The following is a 27,710-nucleotide window of genomic DNA, read 5'->3' on the forward strand; positions in this document are numbered from 1 at the left end:
GCACCAGTAGCAAAAATGAGCACTGTCAGAATTTTGATCTCTTGTGCAGCAAATTTCGGATGGCCCTTACATCAACTTGATGTCAAAAATGCATTTCTGCATGGTGATCTTCAAGAGGAGGTGTATATGGAGATGCCACCAGGATTTGTCGGACCTGAAACTAAAGGGAAGGTATGTAGACTGAAGAAATCTCTATATGGTCTCAAACAATCTCCACGGGCCTGGTTTGACGGGTTCGGACAAGTGGTGTGTGGCATGGGTTATGGTCAATGCAATGGAGACCATACCTTATTTTACGAACATTCGGAGCAGAAAATCACTATCCTTGTCTTGTGTATGTTGATGATATTATCATCACGGGAGATGATGTTGTGGAAATCGCAAAATTGAAAGGATGCTTGAGTCAGGCCTTTGAGGTGAAAGATTTGGGAAAACTTAGATACTTCCTTGGAATAGAAGTTGCAAGATCGTCAAAAGGGATATCACTATCTCAAAGAAAGTATACATTGGATCTCTTAGATGATATGGGCATGCTGGGGTGCCGAGTGGCTTCAACACCTATTGACCGAACACTAAAATCACAGCAGAGTCTGGAGAACCCATAAACAAGGAGAAATATCAAAGACTTGTTGGAAGACTAATATACTTATGCCACACGAGACCAGATATATCATTTGCAGTGAGTGTAGTGAGTCGCTATATGCATGATCCGAGGGATGGACACTTGGAAGCAGCTCAAAGAATCTTGAGATACTTGAAGGGCACTCCGGGAAAAGGAGTGTTGTTTAAAAGTAATGGACACCTAAATATAGATGGATATTGTGATGCGGATTGGGCTAGCTGCTTAGATGATCGAAGATCCACCTCAGGGTATTGTGTTTTTGTTGGAGGAAATTTGGTGTCATGGAGAAGTAAGAAACAATCTGTTGTCTCGAAATCAACGACCGAAGCTGAGTACGGAGCTATGTCACGGGGCCTAGGTGAAATGTTGTGGGTACGAAACCTTCTAAGAGAGCTGAAAATTTTAAGGCAAGGAAGCTTGAAAGTGTGGTGTGATAATATGTCTGCCATAAACATAGCAAATAACCCTATCCAGCATGAGCGCACTAAACATGTGGAGATAGACAGATTCTTTATTAAAGAAAAGATTGATGCGAGGGATTATCTCATTGGCTTATGTGAGATCGGGACAACAAGTGGCAGATCTGTTTAACAAAGGGACTGGGCTCAAAGGAGTGTAATCTAGCCTGTGCCAAGATGGGGATGATTGACATTTATCACCCATCTTGAGGGGGAGTGTTGGACAACTGTTGGTGTGTATGTTGGGCTGTCTTCTTGTTCTCTGTTCTGGCCCATTTGGCCCAGCCCAGTCCTGACCTATATAAGGTGCTTCTATCTCTGTAACCCTGGGTAGTGAGAGTTCCTCCCTGCAGCCTCCTTCTACCTTAGGTTAGGCCCTCACCTCTGCCCACAAGTTGTGTAGGCTTTGAAGGCACCGGGGATTGGCTTACGTTGGCGTTCAAGAAAAGAAATATCTAGCGAAGGAGGCTCAGAACTGCATCTCTGTGGAAAGGCGGCTAGACTGGAAGCTCCTATGAAACCCTACACCTCTCTCAAAGCTGTAATTCAACATGAATCCTGAGCAGATCAGCTAAGTTTGGTGTGGCCAAATCAGAGAAAAGGTATATATCTCAACAGAATCCAGTAAACAATGTACTGCTATATAGCAAGCAACATATAGATTCACAGCATTTAGCCAGGGCTATCCTTCTCAGCGTCTCACAGCAAGTACAAGACCTAATATCATTGTGTTTTACCACTATTTTCCCCAATTTAATTGCTTCATAGATATCAGGCAACAAAACTGTAAGAAATGGGCGACAAAATCAGAATTTCCACTGTTCCATATAGTGCAGCAAATGTAACTTGTCATGGTATGGCCAAAAAAATCAGCAGCAGCCCTCTTTCAGTCACAATACTAAATCAAGAGAGGATCAAGAAACAACAGCAGTGCTATGCAGATGATTGTGAACATGAAAACTATATGAACCTGCAATATCCGTAGAAACCTGTCAAGGTTGGAGGTGAGAGGGTATTTTCCCTGCACGAGCTGCAGCATACACATCTGCGATCTCAGGAACACTTTCCTTGTAATGGTCGATGAATCTTGAAACGAAATATGACTCCCTTGCAACAACAATTGAGAATTAGTCAGAACTAAGAAGTCCCTTGCCCTGCAGTATCTTCATGACAATATACCGAGGCACCAGCCTCGCTCTCAGGCTGTAACTGATGAGTGCAGGCCTGCGCATGATGTACTCTGGCTCGAGACCGACCTTGCTGACGAGGAACTCTACGGTGCTGCGCAGGTTGTCCTCAGATGCTCTTAAGATGCTTGGGTGCCCGACGATCACAATTTGCAGCACTCCATCAGAGCAGCCAAGTGTCTTCTTCAGTAACTCCATTCTTGCAGCAATCTTCTATCGGTTTACGCAGGAGACGGTCACGAGCGCATACATGAACTGGCCCGAGCCACGTTGCACTCCGAGCTCCTCTGCACGTGCAATCAACTCCTTGAGCTTGTCTGGTTTGCAGACAAGCGCCCACGTCCCGCTGAGGCCAGTCTTGGCGACATCACACCTTAATTCAGTCGCTTCATAGATATCAACCGACAGAAGTGTAAGAAATGGGCGGCAGAATGACACAATGGTAAAATCAAGAGAGGATGAAAAACAACAGTAGTGTTATGTGAATAGCTGTGACCATGAAAAATATATGAACCTTTAACATCCCTAGAAATGTGTTAAGGTTGCACGTGAGAGGGTATTTTATGAAATACATCTCCTTGTTATCTGGTCTATTCTTAAGATGTCCTAATCTTTGCTGTTAGGTTTGTCTGAAAGGCTACAATCTTGGGCACTGGCAGAAGTCGTACATGGATGCTGGCGATGAAGAAATGGTAGTTGCAGAAAATGTAGAAGTGATAGGACAAAATGAAGCACTGAAAGAAGAAGTTGATGAAGAAGAAGAAGCAGTGAAAAGATGAAATAGGTGAAGATGAATTGCAGCAGTTGGTGATCATTACTGGAGTTTGATATGACAATGTGTGGATAAAACGGGAGTTTTATTCAATGATCAAAAAGTAGTTCCAGGGGTCAGCTTCACTAGTCGTTCAATAACTCTATGTTATTTCAGCTTTAAAATTATCAGTCAGTGACCAAGATGTTATTTTCATGGACTACAAAATGGAATAACTCCCTATTCTCATCCTCAATCATAACAAAGCTTGTATACCTGCAAAGAGTCAAAGACTTTGTAAGTGGAATAATTTCCTATTCTCATTCTTCTTGATTCGTTGGACAGGTTTGCCAGTTGCATCAGCAACATGGGAGGATTAGGATTTAGGACGCTGATCAGGCCAAGTTTCCTTCCGCTCCAGCTTGGGGACAAGCTGCAACTCGAGAAGGCGGTACCGTCATAGCTACGGCGATGAAGATGGGTCCAGCTGTACCAGGGAAGGGGAAGCTCAAGGAGGTGCCAGAAGTAGAGGTTTGAATCAGCGTTGTAAGAGTGGGCCGGCTGTGGTCGTTGTGTTGTGTCTTACACCAAGAAGCTCAATTTTGTTGCACATGAGCTTGCTCGTTTAGCTAGCTGCAATGGTACCTGTAATTGTTGGGTTGGCTCTTTCCCCGCTGCTATTGTTGATCTAGTACAAAAGGATGTTGTAAACACTGTTTTGGAGTAATATATGAGCCTCCCCTTAATAAAAACATGGAGTGAAATATTAGTTCCTTAAGCAAGTCAAATCACCAATTATTAGGGTGTCAAGTGGGGATCCCACCTAAATCCCACTTGTAGTTCATTTTAGTTTTTCTAGTGCAAATTTAAATTCAACACACAAAAGACTCCAAAAAAGAATCCAATGCCAATGCGCATTCCAGTATTGCAGGACTAAAATAAACTCGGCAAAACAGAAAAGGAATTACTAAATTCATGAACAAGAGGTGTGGTTGTATGGTTCTTGTTGCAACAGCATTTTCGACTGTTGTAGGCGAGGCAAATTGGATAGTATGAATCATTCATCTATCCTAGGTAAAAATACAACAAGAATTAAAATACATGGTAGGTGAGATTCTACACTGTACTAAAGCTAGTTGTCTTATTCTTGATGATATGTTACCAACAGTAAAGGATGAGCTTTACTGGCAAACAGAAATCAGAAGTGGGTGGCATATCACTGGTCTCCATATATTTACCAAGTTTAGCACATGGCAATCGGTGCGGAATGGCATGAAAAGCATGTGATTCTATGACATAGAAGAAGAAAAAGATTTTGGAATGAAGGCCAAGATAGCAAATTCAAGACGTCAAATCCACAGCAATGATAAATGCAACGTTAAAGCACTGCATGGCAACAATGCCCAGCATATATACATATGTCCATTCCAAGCCTCTTTGCTCCAGTTAATATAGTGATGATGACGGGAGATCACCCATATATTAAGAGTAACATTATATGTAAACGAGTTGTGTAGGCTTGGTAGGCATCCAGAATTGGTTTATTATGTGTTTCAAACAGAGAAGTATCCACCAAGGTAGGCTTGGAACTGCTGCTGGGAAGAATGGCCGCTAGACTAGAGGATCATGGACAAGAACTCCTGCAGCGCCTGTGAAACCCTACACCTCTCTCAAAGCTCTAAATCAACATGAATCCTGACCAGATCAAGCCAGTTTGGTGTGACCAAATCAGAGAATAAAGTGGACATTGCATTTATTTCGCCCCCTCTCCACCTTTGGTACCTCAAAATAGATTTGTATCAAGTAGAACAAATGTACTGTTATATAGCGAGCAACCTACAGATTCACAATATATGGTCTGGGCTATACTTTTCGGCGTTGCACAGCAGATATACAAGGCTTAATTTCGTGGTGCTATACCATAATTTTCCCCAACTCAATTGCTTCATGACAATATAAACAAAACTGTAAGAAATGGGCGACAAAATCAGAATTTCCACTGTTCCATATAGTGCAGCAAATGTAACTTGTCATGGTATGGCCAAAAAAAATCAGCAGCATCCCTGTTTCAGTCACAGTACTAAATCAAGAGAGGATCAAGAAACAACAGCAGTGCTATGCTGATGACTGTGAACATGAAAACTATATGAACCCTCAATATCTCTATAAACCTGTCAAGGTTGGAGGTGAGAGGGTATATTTCCTGCACGAGCTGCAGCATACACATCTGCGAGCTCAGGAACACTCTCCTTGTAATGGTCGATGAATCTTGAAACGAAATACGGCTCCTTCGCAACAACAATTGAGCAATAGTCAGAAGTAAGAAGCCCCTTGCCCTGCAGTATCTTCATGACAATATACCGAGGCACCAGCCTCGCAGTCAGGCTGTAACTGATGAGTGCAGGCCTGCGCACGATGTACTCTGGCTCGAGACCGACCTTGGTGACGAGGAACTCTACGGTGCTGCGCAGGTTGTCCTCGGATGCTCTTAAGATGCTTGGGTGCCTGACGATCGCAATTTGCACCACTCCATCAGAGCAGCCAAGTGTCTTCTTCAGTAACTCCATTCTTGCAGCAATCTTCTCTCGGTTTACGCAGGAGACGGTGGCGAGCGCATACATGAACTGGCCGGAGCCACGTTGCACTCCGAGCTCCTCTGCGCGTGCAACCAGCTCCTTGAGTTTGTCTGGTTTGCAGACAAGCGCCCACGTCCCACTGAGGCCAGTCTTGGCGATATCACGAACAGTTAATCCGCACTTCAGAAGTAGCTCAACGTTGGGCTTAACCACCATGTCAATGTCACGCCTTAGGAGGGCACCGCCTCCCAAAGCACCCCCTGAGACGGCCTGGATGAAGTCGTCGAAGGAGCCGAACAGTGGGATCCAGAACTGGAGCCTGCTGGCGACGTCGCAGGAGCGGACCGCGGGGGCGGCGATCAAGATGAGGCGCGCGATATTGGAAGGGGATAGCCCGAGGTCGAGGAGCTTGGCGACGCGGGGGGCGAGGGTCTCGTCCACGCTGGAGCAGAGGAACCGCGGGTCGGCGGCGACGACGGAGGCGATGTCGGAGCTGGAGAGGCCGACGTCCGAGAGGAAGTCGCGGACGGCGTCGGGGTTGGAGGGGGACTTGAGGTGGGAGAGGAACCTGGAAGCCTTGAGGGTTTGCGCGCGGGTGAGGCCGCAGGTGGTGGTGAGGTAGTCCTCGACGGAGAAAGGGGAGCCGTCGGAGCTGGACGCGGCGGCGGAGAGGTGGCGGTGGAGGGTAGCGAGGAGAGGGGAGGCGCTGTCGTTGCGGAGGAGAGGGAACAGCCGATTTTGGAGGCGGAGCATGGCGGCGGCGGTGGCGGTGGCGGCGGAATGCTGGCTGTCGGCGGGATCTGTGGTAGGGTTGATGACGGGTAGAGCCGGTTCGGTGTGTTTAGGTTGAGACTGGCTAGTTAATTTACTACCGATTCAGGGGCACTTTTGTCATTTACTTCAAACAAAAAGTGTTGATTCTTCATACAGAAGGTGGAAAAACTGCTTTAGGGTTTAAAGTTTATAGTGGAAAAACTGGAAATTTAAAATCTGCTTGAACAATGAAGGTGCTGTGAGTGCCGAACCCTGCAAAATCTTAGAGCTACTATAGCAGATACCTAACATATCTCATCTTAAAATTTAGAGGATGGAAGCCAAAAAAAAAAAAAAAAAAAACAGCCATCACCACGACCAATCCCCCGCTGTTGACGCCAAAATCAACGATGAGAGAGAGGGGGGGGGATAAAACTTAAGTTGCCACCACACGGCATAAACCATTAAATTATAAATTAAATAGGTAAAAAATGTGCTTCGGGACCAAATTGTCGAACCCAAACTGACCAAAGAGTCAAAATCAAAGTAGTTGATTGTTTGTGGCAAAGAGAAACGATGATCTCGTCTGGGAAAGAAGATGTCTGCGTGGCTACGGGAAGCCCAAATTCGATGTTGGCGCAAGATCGAAAACAAAAATAGGCAGGTGCTTATTTTATCTGTATAAATGCCAAAACAAGCCATATTTTCCCGAACTATACGGCCATCAAATCAACCCAATTCCATCGTTATCCTGTACAATTTTCTCCAAATCAAAAAAAGTCGTCAAGTTCACGACAACATAGCCCAATGAAGTAATGGATTTTCAGACCGGAGTGCAGGCCAGCTCCAATCAACGGGGCAAAAACTATGCTTGGAGACTATCTTTTTGTTACCATGCACAACAGCCGGTTCAAGTTGAAAGTTATTGCTGACACAACCTGGTAAAACCCCAGCTCAAGTTTGAAATTAGTATTAATGTGAACTGCATCATGCAGAACGGTAACACGGGGATCTACCTAATCAGATTAGATAAGAATGTAATGTATTTATATGAAGCTAGAGGTACAAATAAAAATAAAATAAAGATAGAGACGGCCAAAAATAGGTAGCCCGAAGAACATGGGTCTAGGTGGACTTGTTTCTCAAAGAATCTCAATAATGGTATTTAAAGTTTTTAAGAAAATTTGAAATAAATCACGGCACATAAATATTAGCTTGATACTTACTTTTACATTTTTAAAATACGATTGTAGATGGCCTACACAAAAACAAAAATGGAACTTTGTATTTCTTTGAACTGTAAAAATCTAGTGCTTTATTATTACTTGGATATTTTTCAGACAAGTTACATGATTTTGTATTTTAGTCTCAAACTTGACATGCATATATTCTTTACATGCATGACTTATGCCAATTTTTATTTAGTATTTTTACCCATTTTTCTTTTCATAAAGGATCCACACACCCATGTCCACCAAGTTATTTCCTTTGCAATTAAAGCTTGTACATTAGGGAGTAGCTTTTAGGCGTAAAATCAAATCTTGTCTATAAAAAGAGATATCATGGATTGGTTCATAGTTAAGCAGTGCTTTAGTCAGAAGACACAAGCTAAAGCTTCGAAGCGTCTCTAATCAAATCAGAGATCAGGCCTACCAACAGTTAGACGAGGGTGCTAATGTCGTGATCATTAGTCGGCTGCTCTCAAGATCTTTACCAAATTTAGCACATGACAACCAGCGTGCAAACTTATCAAATGCATGTGAGCCTACATAGTATATGGTAGATGAAAAAAATATAGTTGTACAATAAAATCAAAGATACCAGATCAAAACACAGTAGAAATAGTACCACAGGTGCTGAAAATGAAGAAGCGAGCACCAGCACAAGCGGATAAAATACATTGCAGTGAAGCATTTCCACGGCAACAATGCCCAACACATAAGCATAGCTAGGTCCATTCCAAATCTCTTCCTTCTAGTTGCTCCAGCGATGGTGACAAGATCGCCCATATTTTCATAGAGTATAGATCATGTTGTAAGTACACGATTTGTGTAAGCTTGGAAGGCACTGGGAATCATCATACAGCAAGGTGTTTCACGGTATGGAAGTGATATCTTCTTTTCAGCGTAGACATCTGGAATCAGATGGGCAACATGTCCTTACTTGCCATCCCGATATTGTACCATCTACCATGGGGCTCCGGGGTGTTAGCGGTGTCAATGGGATGCATCCCTATTCTGAGCGATGACCGCCAATGATCCGCATCAACATTGCTAACCATGCGAGTGCTGAAGCAAGTTGTCGGTGTTGTGAATGTGTGATTATGCAGTTTCCCACGGTTGTTAACATACGGGCGTAGCTGTGTTAGCACATCTATTATTGATCATCAACCGTGGAAATCTTATGTATTTGATGGTGACTTCTTTTGGGCTCCTGCTTATACATAAGCCGGCTTATGGAAAATGGTGGGAAGAAACTGTAGTGGGAAAAAGCTCCTAGAAACTCATCCCTCCTATTCTTTTGGGCTTCTAAAATTTAGCTTCTTTGATGTGTTGAGTTGTGAAGTTACTGCAATGCCCCTAAAATTTGATATGTCCCCTAAATAAGTGATGAGTTGATGATACAATATATATACAAATATATATACAGTAGTTTTTAGTACAGAGTGAAACCAAAATAAAAGAATGTCTTTGTGGTTTCGAAATATGCACAGGATTACCAAATGAAATTACCAGCAGAACAAGCAATATAATTCTTATTATGTGAATATGCGATACATATACACAAGAGAGTGGAGCACTTGCCGTCGATGTCGGCCTGGCCTGCGGGTGGAGAGGCGAGTGCCGGTGCACGGCGGGGGCGGAGTGGAGCGCTCGCCATCGACGCCGGCCTGCGGATGGAGAAGCGGTCGCTGGCCTGCGGGTGGAGAGGCGAGTGCCGGTGCACGGCGGGGCGGAGTGGAGCGCTCGCCGTCGACGCCGGCCTGCGGAGGCGGTCGCCGGCCTGCGGGTGGAGAGGCGGGTGCCGGTGCGCGGCGGGGAATCCGGTGGCAGGTTCCGCGGTGGAGCAGAGGTCCGGCGACGTTGGGAGAGGAGCGGAGGTCCGGTCACGGCAGCCATGGCCAGATGCAAAAATCACCCGATGCGTGAAGAGGACGAAGCGTTATCTTCCACTTTTCCCAAGCGGTAACTGGTGGAGTGGCATTCTCTGTAAATAGAGTTTAAAACGGGACCAAATCCATGTACCTTTTCGGTTTGCTAACGAGAAGCTCGGGAAACTGGTGCGAGGCAGTTTCTGGAATTGCACTAGCGAGCTGCTTCTCGGTAGAAATAAGCGGGCCAGTAGCTGGAGACTTCTTTTGGGCTTCAGCTGCCCACCACCTGGAAGCCAGCCCAGAAGCTAAAAAGAAGTCACCCGTAGAGCATGCACAAAAGTAAGTTCAAAAGAGCACTTCGTGGAGTGGCGTATACATATGCTCAATACATATTTAGATTTATCCTTGTGCTTCCAACTTTGATGTCACATGGTGATGACTGCCGCCATCACTCTTTGGATGTTTCTTAGGGACACCAACCTTCATGTTGGAATGCCGGATGAGATCTCTTGGAATCTCATCGAGGATGGCCAATACTCCTCTAAATCCGCTTATAAGTCTTCTTTTTTTGTGCAACCTCTTCGCCCGTTAGCTCTTCGGTTTGAAAGATTTGGTCGCCCCCTAAGATGAAGTTCTTTGTTTAGCTTGCCATCCAAAATAGACTTTGGACCGATGACCGTTTGGAGAAGCGTGGCTTGGCGAATTGTGGGGCTTGCCCTCTATGCAAGCGCACCATGGAGTCGGTGGATCACCTTTTTGTCAATTGCCCCTACACTATAAGGCTTAGGGGTCTCATCAAAGAATAGCTTGGTCTTCACTTCATCCACCTTATGGTGGAACATCATGACGAAACTCAAGGATGAGGCCACCATAACTCTTCTTGCCTCTTAGGAAATGAAAGAAATGCTTTAGTATTCAAGTAGAAGCATGCCCCTCCTTTGGTCATCCTTGGTAAAATTAAATGGGAGTAGAGGCTTTGGGTGTTGATCATGGTGTGAATGTGTGAGTATGCAGTTGCTAATGTCCTAACTTGCCATCTAATTCTGATCATCAATTTTGATTTGACCGTAAATGTAGAAGAGTTGCACAAAGTTCACGAAATGATCACAAGGGTTGATGCACTAAGAACAAACTATAGCTCCATGTTCAAGAAAATTCCATGTCAAACATGCTCAGTATACCTTCAGATGTAATTTTGACCTTATATGTCCAAGATTCCACCGTGATTATGAAACTTCATACATAAATGAGAGATCGGACAAAATCACAAACTTTTTAGGTACGCATTATTGTGACTTTCCCGACTGAATCGAAAGCTGAAACCATAAATAAATGAGAGATCAGATAAAATCACATACATTATACTATATATAAAAGTTAACCCCATCTGCTGGAACCTCATCAGTTTGGGTACTGTTCATGGTACATTTGCATCCAATTAAAATTTGACACGATAGGATTTTTACTGTAGATTGATGGCGTGTGGGTTTCTCTTCTCTTTTTTCTTCCTGTGCAAAATTCCTGGTGATCACGTCACGTGGGTCTTCGTTCAGATGGTCAAAGCGGTGGTGGGACCCATCACGGAACAGGTAGGAGTCTGGAATCGAGGATCGTGTCCATCGGTGGTACTCTCTCGACGCTTCCCCAGATCATCTCTCGCTCTCCCATTGATTTCCTCCCTACCCTACCCAATCTTCACCTCCACCTCCACCTCCCTCCCCTGTAAGTTTCTCCCGCCCTACCCAATCTTGGCGGCAGGGATGACATAGGGTTTCGCTAGCCCGTCCGCCGCCACGACCATGGGCTGATGCTCCATGAAGGTGTACCTGGAGGAGCGGCATCGGGGGCCTCGAGCGGGCGTCGGTGGGAGCCGGGCCGAGGGGGCGGCGTTGGCTGGAGGAGCCCGTCAAATGCCCGGCTGTGTCGCTGGGAGTCCCCGCCGCCGAGAGCCCGCGTCTGCTGACCGCTCCTTCCTTCCATCTGTTTTCTCTCTCCGGTCTCCTCTCTCTCACCCAAAAACAGGTGCAGCGGCGGCGGAGACGGCCTCGACAACAGCGAGGGTGGAGACGCTGCGACACCATGTGAGCTCGAACTCTGATGTTGGAATCTTCCCATATGCTTTTACTTTTTTGTTCATGTTCTTCCTGTGAATTTTGGAGATTTTTGTTTGGTGAAATGGGCATATTGGATGTGCCGGCTAGATAGATGAGGCCAGGTATTGCTTTCTTTCTCTCACTTCAATTCCATTGTATTGGTAGCTTATTTCTCCCAACTACGTTGGTTAAAACATTAGGAAAATCTGGACTTGAACCCTTCTTTTAGCCACTTACAGCAGCAAATTAATCATGTCTTTTACTCGATCTGGGCAGAGGATCAAGTGGCTATAGAGAAGATGGAGGAGGAGCAGATGGATGCCGCATATTCTCAGCATGAAAGCATACAACTTCCGGATAGATCTGTATCATTTCGTTTGAGTACCGTTGTTGGGGCTAAAGGAGCTGTGGTGGATCCGTGCTCTTTGTAGCTAGCATGCCTCTGGTGATTTTATATACTCACATGGTGTTCCTCAGACCATATGTGATTACTGATACATTTCCACCGCGGCTGTATAAGTAAAGAAAATTTCGGTCAGCATGATGAATTAATTGAATTGTCACCGAATGGAGTCTTGTGGTTCTTCAAAATCAACCAGGTCTATTCTCGCAGTCAACAAAATAGTTCCTCTTAGATTGTTGTCTGTCATTGTAGGTTGTTTGTAAGTTTCATGCATTGCCACCTCCTTTGGTTGCCTGCCTTTTCTTTTAAAATAAATCTGTTTGATCATTAAGTTTATAATTATAATTACTTCTGAAATTATATAATTTCAGTATATCTACCTGGTATAGTTAGCTAATGTCTTCCTTCAAAGTAAGTTAAACACATCGTGTTCTGAGTTCTGCTAATTGGTACTGATAGTGGGATATATGGATGGATATGGATATGCAAAAAAGTTGTCACTATCTCCTCCCTGTATGCAGATATATAACAAGATAGGCAGCAATGTGACGTGAGAAAACAAGAGAGGCAGCGATGGGGCGTGCATGGGATGTGAATTACAAGAGGTTTATTGTGACTTCGATGCCTCTTACTGAATTTGGTAGGGTCATTCACAGACTTAAAATCTGATTGGCATTGTTCCTGCCTTCCTGGGGTATGATTAGGCTGTTTTGCTGATAACACATCCGGATGATAAGACTGTTTCGCTAACCATATACAATCCTTTAACTGGGGTAATGTTTGAAGAGGTATTTACAAGCTCTTTTCTATTTTTCCAATTGAAAATATCAGTGCAATTTAATTTAGTGGATTAAGCCATTTGGTATTGTAAATATGACTGTAGCATCGTTTTCTCCAACAGTGTGAGTGTCATGCCCATGGTACATTTCATCAAATTTGAAGAACATCGGGTAATATTTGAAGAAATATGCTAAAAAGCTCTGTATTTTTACAACTTGCTTATTAACCTCAGATCCTAACTTATTCAACATTGAAGAAGATAGGAGCTAAGCCATCCATCTATTGAGATTTATTTGGATGTGCGGAAAACCTTCTGTTATAATGTTTGTGTGAACAAAGATAAGCCTTTGGTTATGTCAAGCTTGGAATTTTTTCTCTCAGGTTCTGTTTTAGCCAATTTTAGCAAGTCATTTTATTGGCCCAAATTTTTGATCTAAGCTAATCTTTCAATCAACTTTAACAAGTACATCAAAGCAGCATGCCATCGGTGAGTTAGAACATGACAGACTCGACCGGCTAGATCCAGTTAAATGTAATATGAGCCCAACCGCTTTTTTACTCTAATTCAATCCAAAAATCCCCTTTCTGGAAAGAATATATGTGGGCTGATGGGGCCTCTCTTTTGTACAAATAGTCTCTAGGTAATGGGGAAAATGAGGACGTGGGCATAGCCCAGTGGTTGGGGTCGCAGTGGTGCACTCCAACAACCAGAGTTCAAATCCTGTCAGGAGCGAATTTCTGGAATTCTCACGCCGAGGTTCCGCTTCTACTATATCATTTAGTGTCTAGTTCCTCCTAGCACTAATTCATTTTTTTTTTTGGTAATGGGGAAAATATAAATTCGTAGAGTGGGGACTACGGGACTATATACTCCCTCTGAACTCAATTTTGGAATTTGTTTTCAGGATGGCACACTTTGGTGGCTCCCAGATTTCCTTCAAAGCATTAAGTTGATGAAACCAGTTCTGTTTCGTGAGCAGCCTCTCTCTCCCTCTCTCCCTCTCTCTCTGGGTCGGTTGTTTGACCAGTGCTGTCTTCTTATGATTCTCCCTGAACACATGTTTGTTGTGTTACGAGTTCGAGTGTGTGAATCGTCTATTTTCTGAAGGTGATATTTCCAAGACTGTGGTCTATTTTTTCTGACACTTTAGAGTGTTACCTGAGAAACTATCCAAGATATTATATTTGCTCTAAACAGGGATGAACTGAAATGCACAATTATCAATATATGTGCTTCTGCAGTTCTGTGGTCTATTTGGAAGCTGCTTAACAATCTCCGTTTTCAGGGAAAACAATGAAGAAGTTTGACCTGCATTTGGGATGCAGCGATCTGTTAGGCAACTATGGTCAGCTACTCACGACTACAGGATTATGGGCACTGCTATATGGCTGACTTGGAGCATGTTTGTGAGTTTACCCCTTCTAATGTACGTGCTCAATTTTGGATGTATCGGTACAAGGAGACATAGCTCCAGCTCCTGAACATTTTACTCTAAAAGACTTAAGCTTTCATCGCTGCTATACATGGTAGCAGTGAACTGTACATAGTATGGCAGTGTCTATTGCCACTAGAACCGATGTTGTATACCAGTTTAATCTTTTCTCTCTGTTCAACCTGCATCCTGTTTCTGTCAGTTGTAGTATCACTCGCTGTATATATGTTAAATGATAAAGTTTGGCTAGCACCACATTTAGTATATGATTCCTCTTATATGCTTCGAAGCGGTTTAGTCTACGCACCTAATTGTTTCTTGTGCTTATCGTGCTCAGTCTAAATTATACAACTTATATTCCTTTGTGCATGGATATTTTCAGACTGTAGACTGTAGCTTACAAATGCAGACTGTAGCTTACAAAGAGCTGAACTAACTGAAAGTTAAACTCAGGTTGTCACAAATTCGTTCCCACCATTTCCGCCTTGCCCAGGAGAGGAACTACCCTAATTTGCAAGGTCTGTAAGGGCGATGGTCACAAGCCACTTCATAAGCACATATTACATATTGCTCCATCTGCCGCCCCTCCCGCCATTGCCACCACAGCTGGAGCGCTGTCTGCCACGCACCTGCCGCAGCCGCTCTGACATTGGCAAAAGAATCCGCTGCTGTGCCATATGCTAAGGCTAGCCTACCTCTCGCCCCAGCAACTATAGCTTATCCCCAATCGAAATACCATGCGCTTCCATTTCTACCCGCTCCCACACAGCCACACTAATTGGGAAAAAGCTCCGTTCGCTATTTCTAAGGAAACAGAGTACCACACGATCAACGCCACCACGGGCGCGGCGTGCGCCGCGCCTCACTTTCTAGTAGAAAGCTGAAATCTGAACTAACTCCGATAAGAACATAAAAGCGTGAGTATGAAACTTCATACATAAATGATTGCTTGGAAACACCAAAACAGACAAGCTTGTTAGTATGAAAAGGTTTTCATATACTCGCTCTGTTCCAAAAAAGTAAGGCCTATTCAAAAGTCAACGTTTTCTAAGTTCGGCAAAATTTATGGAAATAAATATAACATCTGCAATACTAAATCAATATAGATAGATCCACCATAAAAATATATTTCCATACTGTATTTATCCAATATTATAGATGCTGATATTTTCTTCTATATATATGGCCAAATTAGTAAGTATTGACTTTTACTAAATTTATATCCTTGCTTTTTTTGGAATGGGGTAGTAACGATTTACTATTTTATGACAACACAAGCCTTATAAAAATTATATACACGTACATAAAGAAAATGTGGTTTACAAAATGCAGAAGTTTTAGTTAACTTCACAAGTTAGTCCACATATTTTGTGAGATGTCACAAATCAAAATGCACGGTTTGGCAAATTAGACCCTGTCAGCGGCTAGATGGGGGTGAGTGTCATATCTCTGGTCTCCAGTTGTATACAAAGTTAAGCATATGACAACTGGCATGCAATCATGCCAAAGGCATGCGAGCTGATGATACGGGTATATCAAATCAGAACCATCAGAATTGACTAGCAGAGAGGACTGCATGTGGCAAAATTTAAACGACACAAGCCGATAAAATGCAATGAGATGAAACAACTTCATGGCAATAGTTCCTAACACATAAATATATGCCACATTTATTTCTGCTGGATGAAGCAACTTTATTGATGGCAAGCATTTAACCAAACAGCAAATGAGTACACCCTATTTGCTTAGGTTCAAGTTGCTTCAACGTATTTACAAACAACCTATTATCAATGAATAATGCATCAAAGTCTGCAAAAACAAAAACAACCTTACATTTTACTATTTTCAATAGAAGTTTCATATCTTCTATGCTTATTATAGCGGAGAAAAATAAGCCAAAACTAGGAGTGAATCACTTTAGTAGCATGGAGGAAGTTTTGTCACTTCGCGATCGCAAGAATTTCTTCTTATGCACATAATCAATTTTGTTATGTAGACATTCTCCTGTAAGCTTCGTAAGACAGAATTGTTACAGGAGCTCTCAAGTTGGTGCCCAAGTGACTCCAGCCTCCAAAGAATACCTCGAGCCACAAAATTATATTCATAAACAAGCATGAAATTTTGGTTACAGTAAAACTAACAGAATTGCTTGATTAAAAAAAACCTTCTGCTTAGTGACTTTGGCCACTATGTAAAATCAAACTAGTCAAAAGCCTCAATGGAGCAATGGACCAATTAAACAACAGTTGAGATGGAAGTGGTCCATTGGCTGAAGACAGATGGCAAAGCCTCGAAAACAGCAGTGACTAGAGCTATGTAAACATAAGTCCAAACAGAAATACAGTGAGAGAAAAGGGGCAGTTGAAGGAATCATCATAACAATGACAAATCTCTAAAGCAACATTTCAACTTTAGCGTAACCTAGATCGGAGTGGCAGGGATAAATAGTGACTAGTGAGAGACAAGCAAAAAGGAACCAAAATAAGAGAATCCAGTTCCTTCATACATACCCAAAAACTGAACATAAACTGTGAGCATTAAAATTTTATTAAAAGAGAAAACATGTACAAGAAAGAAGAAAGGAATGTACAAAAGGAGGACTTAGCCCAGGGCATAGCCCAAACAAACTACAGAGCGTCTAGCCAGGCCAAGAGGGGAGATTTCAGGTCGTCCTTCATACTGTAAGAAAGAAGGAAGATGTCTCTTTTAAAAGAAAAGGACCAAGCACTAATGGAAGGTGTTACATTATCAAAAATGAGAGAGTTCCTATGCTTCCAAATCTCCCAACAAGCAGTGGCAAACGCTTCGAAGAAGAAAGGTCTTCCGAAGTTGCATCTTGCAGCGGAGATCAACTGAGGAAGATCCAGGCTATCATTAATTGTCATATGACTTAGCATTTTCTCAACCAAAAAAACATGGATTGTGAAAAATCAGATCACTAGTTTTTCAATTGCTGAGACTAAGAACTAAGAGTGTTTGTGACATGGACAGTTGCTAATGGGCAGAAGCTGCAGAGTTACCATCTAAACATCAAGTACACCAAAGGATATAAAATCTTATGTTAAGATGTCAAAATTGAACTTGGGGGACACCTTCGCAGCACAATCTGCATCATACTAATGTGTATCAGCGAGCCCAGGGACACTGTCCGTTTGAGAGTTAATGAATTTTGATTTAATAGTCTCGTCAGAACGAGCAACTAACGCGGAAAAACGAAAGTTGTTCAGCAATCCCACTGCCAGAGTGATCTTCACGACATGATGCCAGGGAACCAGATGCCTCTCCAGGCTCTACATGAATAGCACAGTTTTTTTTCTGCCAAAATCCAGTGTGCTGGGGCTCCAAACAGATCTCATTGATGAGGAACTCAATCTTGCAACTTAAAGAACTCCTCGGACAGTCTCAAAACGAGCAGATTCTTGGACACCACAGTTTCAGTCTTATGGCAAAGCATCTCCATCTGGTGCTTTCCCAAGACATCGAGAGGCATAATCATCAGCGAGGCCTGGAACACTATTCTTATAAGGATCCACAAACTTCTTTACAAACTTATTTTCAGCCATCGAGGCTGTGGTATAGTAATCCCACTCCACATTCAGTAATCCCTTCTCCCTGAGAAGCTTGAGCAAGGATTGTCGGGGCATCAACCGCTTCTTAACGCTATACATGATCAGCACTGGCCTTTGGGCAATGTACGGTGCCTGCAGACCAATATTCTTCATCAAGAACTCCAAAGCTTGCTGTATCTTTTCGTCAGATTTTGCCAGGACAGGCGGCGCCTTCTTGGCAATCATCAATATATCATCCTGTGAAAACCCCAGCTCCCGCAATAGCTGCACTTTCCCATCGAGAACATTCTTGCTCATGAAGGAGAGTGTGGCGAGTGCGCGTCGGAACATCCTCGAGCCCCGCACTGCACCTAACTCCTCCGCCTGCGCGATGGCGCCCAGGAGAATCTCCGGTTTCACCGTGAACAGCCGACTGGAGTACAAGCTTACCCTGGCAATCTCGCAAGCACTTACCCCGCACTCCTGGATGGTGTTGATGTTCGGCTTGATCACCTTCTCGAGGCTGGCGCTGAGAAGCTGGCGGTTTGACTTGGCGAGAACGAGCACCTCGTCGTAGGTGCCCAGGGTTTGGAGCCAGAACTGGATGTTGCCGCGGACAGCCCTCGTGCGGCGGATGGAGAGGACGGTCGCGATCTGCGAAGGCGAGAGGCCGATGTCGGTGAGCTCGGCGAAGCGGGGGCCGAGGACCCTCTCCACGGTGGCGGACAGGATGAGCGGGTCGGCGGCCACGGCGGCGGCGATGTCGGCGCGGGGGACGCCCTTGGCCGAGAAGAAAGCCACGGTGGCCCGAGGCCTGGAGAGAGAAGTGAGGCAGGATAGCCTTTTGGAGGCCTTCAGGGCTTGCTCTCGGGTGAGGCCGCAGTCTGTGACGAGGAATTTCTTGACGGAGAAGGATTTGAGGAAGATGGATGCGGTGGTGGAGAGGAGGCAGTGGAAAGGAACGAGGTGGGCGGCGGGGGCATGGGATGGTTTGTAGCTGGGGAAGAGAGGAAGGACGCGCGTCCGGAGGTGGCGAATCATGGCGCCACGGCGGCGGTGAGCGGGGCGGAGAAGGTCAGCGGCGAGCGGCGGCGGAATGTCAGAATTTGGTTTTAGGGCTACTCAATGGCTGCTGGCTGGCCCCATATTTGGTATTTGGGCCCGATATAAAGAGGCCCGCCCTGACCCATGTCCAGAATTTGTTAAAAATGTACTCCCTTTTAATGAATGTAAGGCATATATTTTTTAAAAAAGTTTAAACTAAGTAATTTGACAAAGTTTTAGAAAAAATATTGATAACTTTAAAATTATATAGATAGAATATGAAAATATATTTCATGATATATCTACTGCTATTAGTTTTGCATTTTACATGTTCATAATTTATTCTAAAAACTTGATCAAATCTTGCATAGTTTGTTTTTTTAGAAAAAATATAAATCTTATTCATTGGAATGGAGTTAGTATCACTATCAATAATCAAGAAAACCAAAGTACTCTTCCTTTGTTGTTTTCTTTCACATATTTTTGCTTTAGTATAATAAGGTCCCTCTAGGCATGTTCTAGTTAACTCAATGACCATCTATAAAACCGAGTTGTAAAAAGACATCTATACCATCAAAAATTGAAGCAAAACAAACAAAACAAAATTTTAGAGCCAATCAAAGGTATGATTCTGTCATAGTGACTAATCTCGTTCGGCTGAACATGAATTCTATTTGAAATAAGGCATGTCAAAGTATTCTACCTTTCCAACTCACAAGAATTGGATCTGAAGTTGAAATTTAACTCAACATTTACTATATCAATTACAGTTTTGTATCTATTTAAAATTTATTTGTACTAGTGGTCAAACTAGAATGGTTTCAAATTTCCGAGGACCGCGATACTTCCCAACATATTCCGCATTTCAAATGAAAGAATAATAGCTTCTATTTAAGTTTTGTGGCAAAGAAGATGAAAAAGAATGTATGAAAATTTTAGCAGTCTGACTATTGTCTGGAAAACATCCTCACCTACGATATGGGGTTTTATCTTGAGAGAAGTCCAATTTACCCTCCTAAACTTGTATCAAAGTTCAGCTTACAACCCGCAACTTTAATTTGGTTCAACTTTCAACCCTAAATTCTAGAAACGGTTCAAAATCACCCCTTACATTGTATTAAGAGAGAAATCCAATTTACCCCCCTAAACTCGTCTCATAGTTTAGATTACAACCCTCAACTTTACTTAATCTTCAACCCTGAATTCTATAAACCGTTCGGAATTGAACCTTCTACCCTTTTTGACAAGTTTTGAACCGGGTTTTTCTCCCTATATACCGTGCCAACTTATCAACATACAACATACACGGTACATATACTTCCTCTCTCTCCATATCGCACGATCGCCTCATGCCTCATCATGATCGTCTTCCTCCCTGGAATGAAGCCATGGCGACCACAGAGGGGTGCCTCCATCGGACAATAACACCCAGCGTCTGCCCTCTACATCACATGTCGTGCCCAGCCTTTCGCCAGCACGGGGCAAGCACCACGCAGCGCATCGAGCCACGGGGGGGGGGGGGGGCATTTCTATTCCGGCGGGTGAAGAGTTGAAGATGAAGCATAGATTTAAAGATGAAGAGTTAATGACATAGAATACATGTACGCACTATTTTACCAATACAATATATTAGGTGAGAAGAAAAACCGGCTTAAGACAATGCAAGGGGTGATTCTGAACCGTTTTTAGAATTCAGGGTTGAAAGTTGAACCAAAGTAAAGTTCAGGGTAAGCTGAACTTTGAGACAAGTTTAGGGAGGTAAATTGGTTTTTTTCTTGTACTGCGTATATTGTATGTTGATGAGTTGGCACAGTATATAGGAAGAAAACCCGCTAACTGGCGAGAAAAACCGGTTCAATACATGCGTCAAAAAAGGGTAGATGGTCCAATTCCGAACGGTTTATAGAATTCAGGGTTGAAGATTGAACCAAAATAAAGTTGAGGGTTGTAATCTGAACTTTGAGACAAGTTTAGAGTGTAAATTTCTTGAACTATTGTTTGGAAAACATCCTCACCTGCCTCGGGCCTTGGGGTATAAATCGAACATTTGTTTGTAATGGTTGTTGTTCTTTGTTAAGCTTCATGCACTAGCCACTTGAACCAAAAGTCCGAACTAATGGAAAGGGCTAGGTCATCCACACATACATTTCACAACACCCCCACTCGCGTGTGACGGGAGAAGAGAAAGTCAACACGTGAAAGAAGAAGAGCACACCGAAACAGGGCATCAGCGGTGGCTAAAGAGAGAGACAACAACAATTTTTAGGCTTAATTGCGAAAACCATGTGAAAGCCAGGATTTGAACTCGAGACCTGAGGCTCTGATACCATGTTAAGCTTCATGCACTAGCCACTTGAACCAAAAGTCCGAACTAATGGAAAGGGCTAGGCAATCCACATATACATTTCACAACAGTTGCTTGGTCTATGTGGCTAACCACACCAGGAATGAAGCTGGTTTTACCCGCTACACAGAGTTGTCACGTCTAGCTGCATGCTTAAGCTCAACCCCCGCGCCATCTGAAGCTTTTAGATATCTATGCTATAGTTTTTTTTTTCGAAAGCACGTGCAAAGCGTGCCTTATCTTTATAGAAGGGAAAGCAAAACAACTTACAAGAACAGCACCGAGGTGCTGAGAACACACACACGCCACCCTCCCTCCGCCTAGGCCTACTCTCTCGCTATATCTAACCTCCCTCCTTTCCTGGCCCTCTCCCACAGGTGGAAATCATCCCTAATCTGGGTGACCATTTGGTCTACCGTCTTCTGCTCCCTGTCGTTTCCGAAAGCCCTCGCATTTCGCTGCTTCCAGATCGTCCATGCCGTGTTGATGACCATGGAGTCGAACCGCTTCCTGTCAAACCTCCTCACTCGCTTGCGGGCCTCCGTGCACCATCTCTGTAGGTTCCCCGTGAACCCTGGGTCTGCCATCTTTAGTCCTGCATTGTGCAGCACCCTGCACCACACCTGTCTCGCATAGGGGCATAGGGCTAGAATGTGGTCCACATTGTCCTCCTCCTGCAGGCATATGTAACATGCGTCCAGGTGCTCTTGCAACCCATGTCTCGCCCTCCTATCCGATGTCCACAAGCGGTATCTCAGAGCCAACCATGCGAAGATCTTGCATTTCATAGGTGAAAAGGAGCCCCAAACCGGTCTACTCATACTCCATCTCACACTTCCTTGGCATAGCATCTCATACGTGCATTTTGCCGAGTATGTTCCTGACTCCGCACCTTTCCAAAGAATGCGGTCTGGTGTGGAGCCGTCTCTCTCGACATTCTCCACCGCCTCCCACAGGACTAGGCATTGCCTCCAGAGCTCCTCCGTCATCTCCCCTGGTATGTCATCTATCCACGCATCCCCCTGCAGAGCCTCCGCCACCAGAGGGGCGTTCTTCCGCCTAGTGGTTACAATGGCGAATACCTCCAGTGGCAGCTCCTCCTTCTCCTGCGCGCAATTTGTATCTGATGATGCCTGTGTCGAGGCCTTGACAGTAAAGTGTCAGTATCCTGGTCTACAGATGCAAGGGATTTCCTTTTGCCAATCTGATGTCCCCCGATCAGCCCTTTTGTACTATCTTTGTAGCAAATGTTGAACATCCTTCAGTATAGGCCGTGTCCATCAGCCCATGCATGAGGATCTTTCCTCAAAAAAGGGCACATTCCAGCCAAAAACCACGTGCACAAATGTTGAGAGCATCGGTATCTTCATGGTGAATCATCTGTTTTACAAAAGAAGAATCCAAAAAGGAAAAAAGAACTCGACTGCACATTGCATGACTAAAGAAGCTAGTTACTGTCATTGCTCATGTGAGGCATCAGGCAGCAAGTTGTGATGTCAGTTTGATGGCAGATCTGAACTGACTAGAAAAGTAACCCATGTGCTGAAATTGAAGAACACAAACCGATGAATGGGATGCAGTGAAGCACCTTCATGGCAACAATGACCTGCATATAAACATGGTCCATCGTAAGCTTCCTATTCTCGGTTAGTATGGTGATGATGAACGGACGTCCATATATTTGGAGAGCAGGGATGTTGTTTTTTATAAATGAGCTGCTAGGCTTGTAAGGAGCTAGGAATCGTTTTACAGCCAAGGACTTCATATGTGTCACTTTGACGGTTTGACCTCGTAATGAGGAGCCTGATAGGCACCATAGCCATGTATATCCTGATATGAAGCTGAGACAAGAAGACGTTGTCGCTGATGGAGAAGGAGATCCCTTAGCCACCATCACCCGCCACCAACGCCGATTGCCCACTCCCTGCAACCCTTCAATGAACCGCACGAGGAGAGCCGCTAATGGTTGCAACATGTGATCAGGTGTTTCACAGCCGCAAAATAGACGTAAATTGAGAAGACGTTGTGGAACACACGACCGTGGCTGATCCATCTGTGATTCGTGCGGCCAACGCTGCACATGCAATCAGTCGGTGGCCATGGATACAAAAAAGAAGTTTTATACTGATGAAACACAAAAGACAAATACTACATAATCTAATCAGGTGGCCAAGCATTGAATTCCTTTGAAATAAGGCATGTCAAAATATTTTACCTTCGCAGTTCGTTCAACACGAGTTGAATTTGGACTCAAAAAGTTAAATGGATGTTTACTAAATCAATAACCAGCCAAGGTCCATGTAACCCAGATTTGGAGAACCAGTATGAAGGTAGAAACACAATGGACAGTGAATCAATATGACTAATTGACTGTTGGCTGAATATAATCGTCCTGAAAATTGTCAATTTAATCACGAAGAAGCTAAATAATAAAAAAATGCTACTCTCTCCGATCCATAAAAGTGCTGATCCATAATTATTATGGATCGGAGGGAGTAGTTTAATTTCATTATTTTCCTCTTTGGTAATAATCATTGCTCATCCTCATCATTTCTGCTATTTGGTCATAATCAAAATTGTCAGTACAATACTTCAATGTCACAAAGAGACGAACGAGTGAACGGCAGTTTAATCAAAGATGCACCGCCAAATATCTCAGCATATGAGAACAGATTTAATATGCTTATTTTCTGGCGTTGCATTGTTTGCATACAAGTTGCTTAAGTTCTACCACCTCCGTTTCAAGGTACATGCCACGCTAGCAACCCAAGTGCAAATGACTAACGAGTATGGATACATTTAACTTTCATATGCATATGCATTTGCTCCTAAGTATGCATGAGCTACCAACAGATTTGGCCACATCCATCTCAACAACTAATAACAGATGACATTGGCAATTCAAGTTGGTTGAAAAGAATATTTCATATGCATATGCATTTGCTCCTAAGTATGCATGAGCTACCAACAGATTTGGCCACATCCATCTCAACAACTAATAACAGATGACATTGGCAATTCAAGTTGGTTGAAAAGAATAAATTTCATATGAGTAGTGTAAAGTTAACATTCATGTAGATGCATTGTAAAATGTTACCTCAAAATGATATCAAGACTTGTTTGTGGAGACAGAATCTGAAAGCTGCAATGACATATATTTGGTTACATGTGAAATATATCAGTAACATCAGTTGCAGCCATGCGCTAGCAAACTTCTAGTTACATAAATAATAAAGAACTCACATATGACCTAAATATCCAATAACTATTCAAATACAGATATATCATCCTATAAATACATAAAAGGGTACAACAGAATATACCAACAAAGTATACATCAACTACAGAAGGTCAATTCCGTGGTTCAATGATGCATCCATGTTTGCACATGGAAAAGTTAACATCCATATTTGATACCTTTAGTGTGCACATAAGTGTGACCACGGCACATTGTGCATCGTAGCTCCTTGCTCAATATATATTGCAGCACAAATGATTTGTGAAGTGGAAATGGCATCAACAATCCACTGATAGACTGAGGTCCACTAGACCAAATAAAAGTGCACTGTAGCTCTATTTGAATAACATGTTCGTTCCAAAATTCTCCATACATTAAGTCAAGAAAATAAATAGTTAAAGATGAAACGAATGGTATAGGAAAACTGACCAGAGTTTGCCATGAAGAAACAAATATTTACCTACAACAAAGCTCCATCTTCTTCCCATCCCCTAGGGTAGAGGCAACTCTAGGATTATGGAGGTAAGGGAAGGGTGATGTGGATTGGGTGTAATACATTGGTTTTTTGGAAGTTGCTAAATCATTACAGAGACTTTTTAGTTCTGTTCTGCTCTACTGTCCTTTTGAGTAAATCCTTTCTGAGACGTTCTTTTATAAACCTGACTCAAGATAATGTACTACAGTTACATCGGTTTTTTCTAGCAATAAAAAGGCATGATACATTACCTCAAAAAACAAATTAAGGCATGATACATTAGAGACTGAGATTGCACGGAAATGAAGAGGCTCATCCCTTTTAACGACGGATAATCTAGCATCCACACCATGCCACCGTGTGGTTTAAGTTTTAAACCTTAATACCGAGTTGATGAAGTCCTGGATTCCACCAGAATAACTGAGCACCTACATGATTATTTGTAGCTGCTAGCTTAACTTACAGATATTTGTTCGCTTTACAAGAAACTCTTAGCAATCAGTACTGTAGATTCAATCTGGAAATACATTTCGTGATACAAATATAGATTGACTAATATGGCAATTCACCTGATGTTAATTTCATTACTGAATATCCATGCAAGGCATCACACAGCAAGCTATATTGGGCTTACAAACTAGATAATTACAACTTCACACCATCTTAAAAAATTATCCAGTCGTATTGTAAAATGTTAAATCTGTGATTTCCATATTATGCTTTGTGATGTAGGATCTAACTGATTTCAACTTGTTCAACTTGGTTTGCACACAGCACAGAATTTTCAATTTTGCCACTTCCAAAAAAAAAAAACTTCAAATAGCTGAAGTGGTAACCCTCTATAAAATTTTAAACATTCAAATGTATGTTTTCGAGGAAGCCGAAATTTAAATACTCCAACCATTTACAATCAGATATACAGATGTCAAGTCACATTTCCCAGAATTCTCATTACACGGTCCATTTCTGGCAAGATGATAATCATAGTCGGTAGCTGCTTTTTCATCGGATAATAACACTAGAGAGGATCATCTAGAGAAAAATTGTACTCCAAATTTATAACAGTGAATCAAGGGGAGATGACAAACCTTAAACTCTCCCGCCCAACACAGCAATACACCCATGACAGCCATGGCACATTGTCTAGTTCTCCTTCTTTGGTAGCAATTCCATGGGTATTTTCTGAGCACAGGTAGAAGCATAAACATCAGCGAGGCCTGGTAAACTCTCCTTGTAAGGATGCACGAACTTGGCAAGAAACTTCTTCTCGGATAGCGAGGCAGCATAGTAATCGAACCGGAGATCCAGCAGCCCCTTCTCGTTGAGTAACTTAAGCAAGCGGTACCGAGGAAACAGACGGCGCTCGAGGCTGTACTTGAGCAGCACCGGTCTTTGAGCGATGTAGGATATCTCCAGTCCAGCAACCTTAGTCAGGAAATGCATATTCCTCTGCAGCCTATCCTCGGACACGGTCAGGATACCCGGCATCTTCTTCACGGCCAGCAGCACATCATCATGTGACCAGCCAAGCGTCTCGAGGACCTGGATCTTGTCGGTGAGCTTCTCGGGACTCTGCACGGTGAACGCCACGAGCGCGTAGAGGAACATCCGCGAGTTCTGCGACACGCCGAACTTGTCAATGTGCGCCAGAGCGTCCTGGACCTGCTGAGGGGTCCTGACGAGCACCCGGGAAATGAAGGGCTCGGAGAAGAGAGAGGGGTTTAGCCCGCACTGCTGGAGGAGGGCCAGGTTTGGCTTGGCCACCTTGTCGAGGTCGGCGGCGAGGAGGCCGGAGTTCATCCTGAGTGCCTTGAGGAGCTTGTCGTAGGAGCCGAAGACCGAGAGCCAGAAGTCGAGGTTGCGGCTGAGGGAGCTGCTGCGGAAGGAGCAGAGGGCGAGCGGGACGAGGCGCGCGATCTGGGAGCGCGAGAGGCCGAGCTCGCTGAGCTCGGTGACGCGGGGCGCCAGGGTCCTCTCCACGCTGGCGCAGAGGAAGCGCGGGTCGACGGCGACGAGGGTGGTGATGTCGGAGCGGGGGACCCCGAGGTCGGAGAGGAAGGCGAGGACGGCGTCGGGCTTGGAGGAGGATTTGAGGTGGGAGATCTTCTTGGATGCCTTGAGGGCCTGGGCGCGGGTGACGCCGCAGGTGGCGACGAGGTAGTCCTCGGCGGCGAAAGGGGTTGCTGTAGTGGATGTGGTGGTGGCGGAGAGGTTGCGGTGAAGGGCGAAGATGGGAGAGAAGCGGGAGGCGGGGTGACGGGACGGGGAGTGTACGAGGAAAGAGATGATGCGCGCTCGGAGATGGATCATGGCGTTCCGGCGGCGGCCGGCCGGCGGATGGTTTCCCGGCGGCTTGGGGATAATGTAGGGCGTGTAAAAATCTTATCTTCGTTTTCGATTTTGGGAGGGAAATGTCCTCTTCCAGCATCGCTAGGCCTCGAGGAGATCTCTGAAACTTCAACTCCCAAAACCTGATCTGTCGTAGCTACCTTTTGTATGAGAGCTTTTTTTTTCTCTCTTCTCCTATCTCCTCTCGACTTAGGCTGGTGCCAATGCACCGCCCCACTCTAGCCTCGCCACGTCAGCTTTTTGCCCACTCTAGCCCCACTCTCACACCACTCTCACCCCACCTTGCCAATGCATGGGCTATAGTGAGCCCTCTCACTTCTCTCTCCTCCACATCAGCTTTTCTCTCTCCTCACCATTACCAATTCTTTTTCAGATTATAACATAGAAAATAATGCAAGGAAATTATTTTATTGAACTACAATTGTTACCGATTACATCATAAAAAGAAATTACATAAAAATTTGAAAAAATTACATAAAAAATTGGAAAAAATACATAATCTAGGCATTATGAGCCCACACATGCTCAATCAAATCTTGCTTGGAGCTGTGTATACACCGGT

General features: G+C 43.9%; 2 protein-coding genes and 1 long non-coding RNA gene across 4 annotated transcripts; 1 reads left to right on the forward strand and 2 right to left on the reverse strand.

Moving 5' to 3' along the window:
* Window positions 1–5,005: 5,005 nt before the first annotated feature.
* Window positions 5,006–6,347, reverse strand: LOC124672366 (transcription termination factor MTERF8, chloroplastic-like). The gene has a single exon (XM_047208608.1). It carries the CDS (start codon window positions 6,345–6,347, stop codon window positions 5,193–5,195), a length of 1,155 nt encoding a protein of 384 aa, XP_047064564.1. The 3' UTR covers window positions 5,006–5,192.
* Window positions 6,348–11,666: 5,319 nt separating this feature from the next.
* Window positions 11,667–14,331, forward strand: LOC124672377. Its single transcript, XR_006992701.1, has 2 exons — window positions 11,667–12,577; window positions 13,623–14,331. It is a non-coding gene; the product is annotated as an uncharacterized LOC124672377 (long non-coding RNA).
* Window positions 14,332–22,451: 8,120 nt separating this feature from the next.
* LOC124685281 (transcription termination factor MTEF1, chloroplastic-like) lies at window positions 22,452–27,209 on the reverse strand. 2 transcript variants are annotated; one of them, XM_047219617.1, is made up of 2 exons: window positions 26,097–27,209; window positions 22,452–25,981 (listed from the first exon to the last, which is right to left on the reverse strand). In XM_047219617.1, exons 1-2 carry the CDS (start codon window positions 27,107–27,109, stop codon window positions 25,828–25,830), a joined length of 1,167 nt encoding a protein of 388 aa, XP_047075573.1. In that variant the 5' UTR covers window positions 27,110–27,209; the 3' UTR covers window positions 22,452–25,827. The 2 variants fall into 2 exon arrangements, with proteins under 2 accessions (XP_047075573.1, XP_047075572.1); XM_047219616.1 differs by having other exon boundaries at window positions 25,833–27,209.
* Between the last annotated feature and the right edge of the window lie 501 nt (window positions 27,210–27,710).

The sequence above is a fragment of the Lolium rigidum genome, chromosome 1 (assembly GCF_022539505.1).
Source record: "Lolium rigidum isolate FL_2022 chromosome 1, APGP_CSIRO_Lrig_0.1, whole genome shotgun sequence".
NCBI classification, from domain to species: Eukaryota; Viridiplantae; Streptophyta; class Magnoliopsida; order Poales; family Poaceae; genus Lolium; species Lolium rigidum.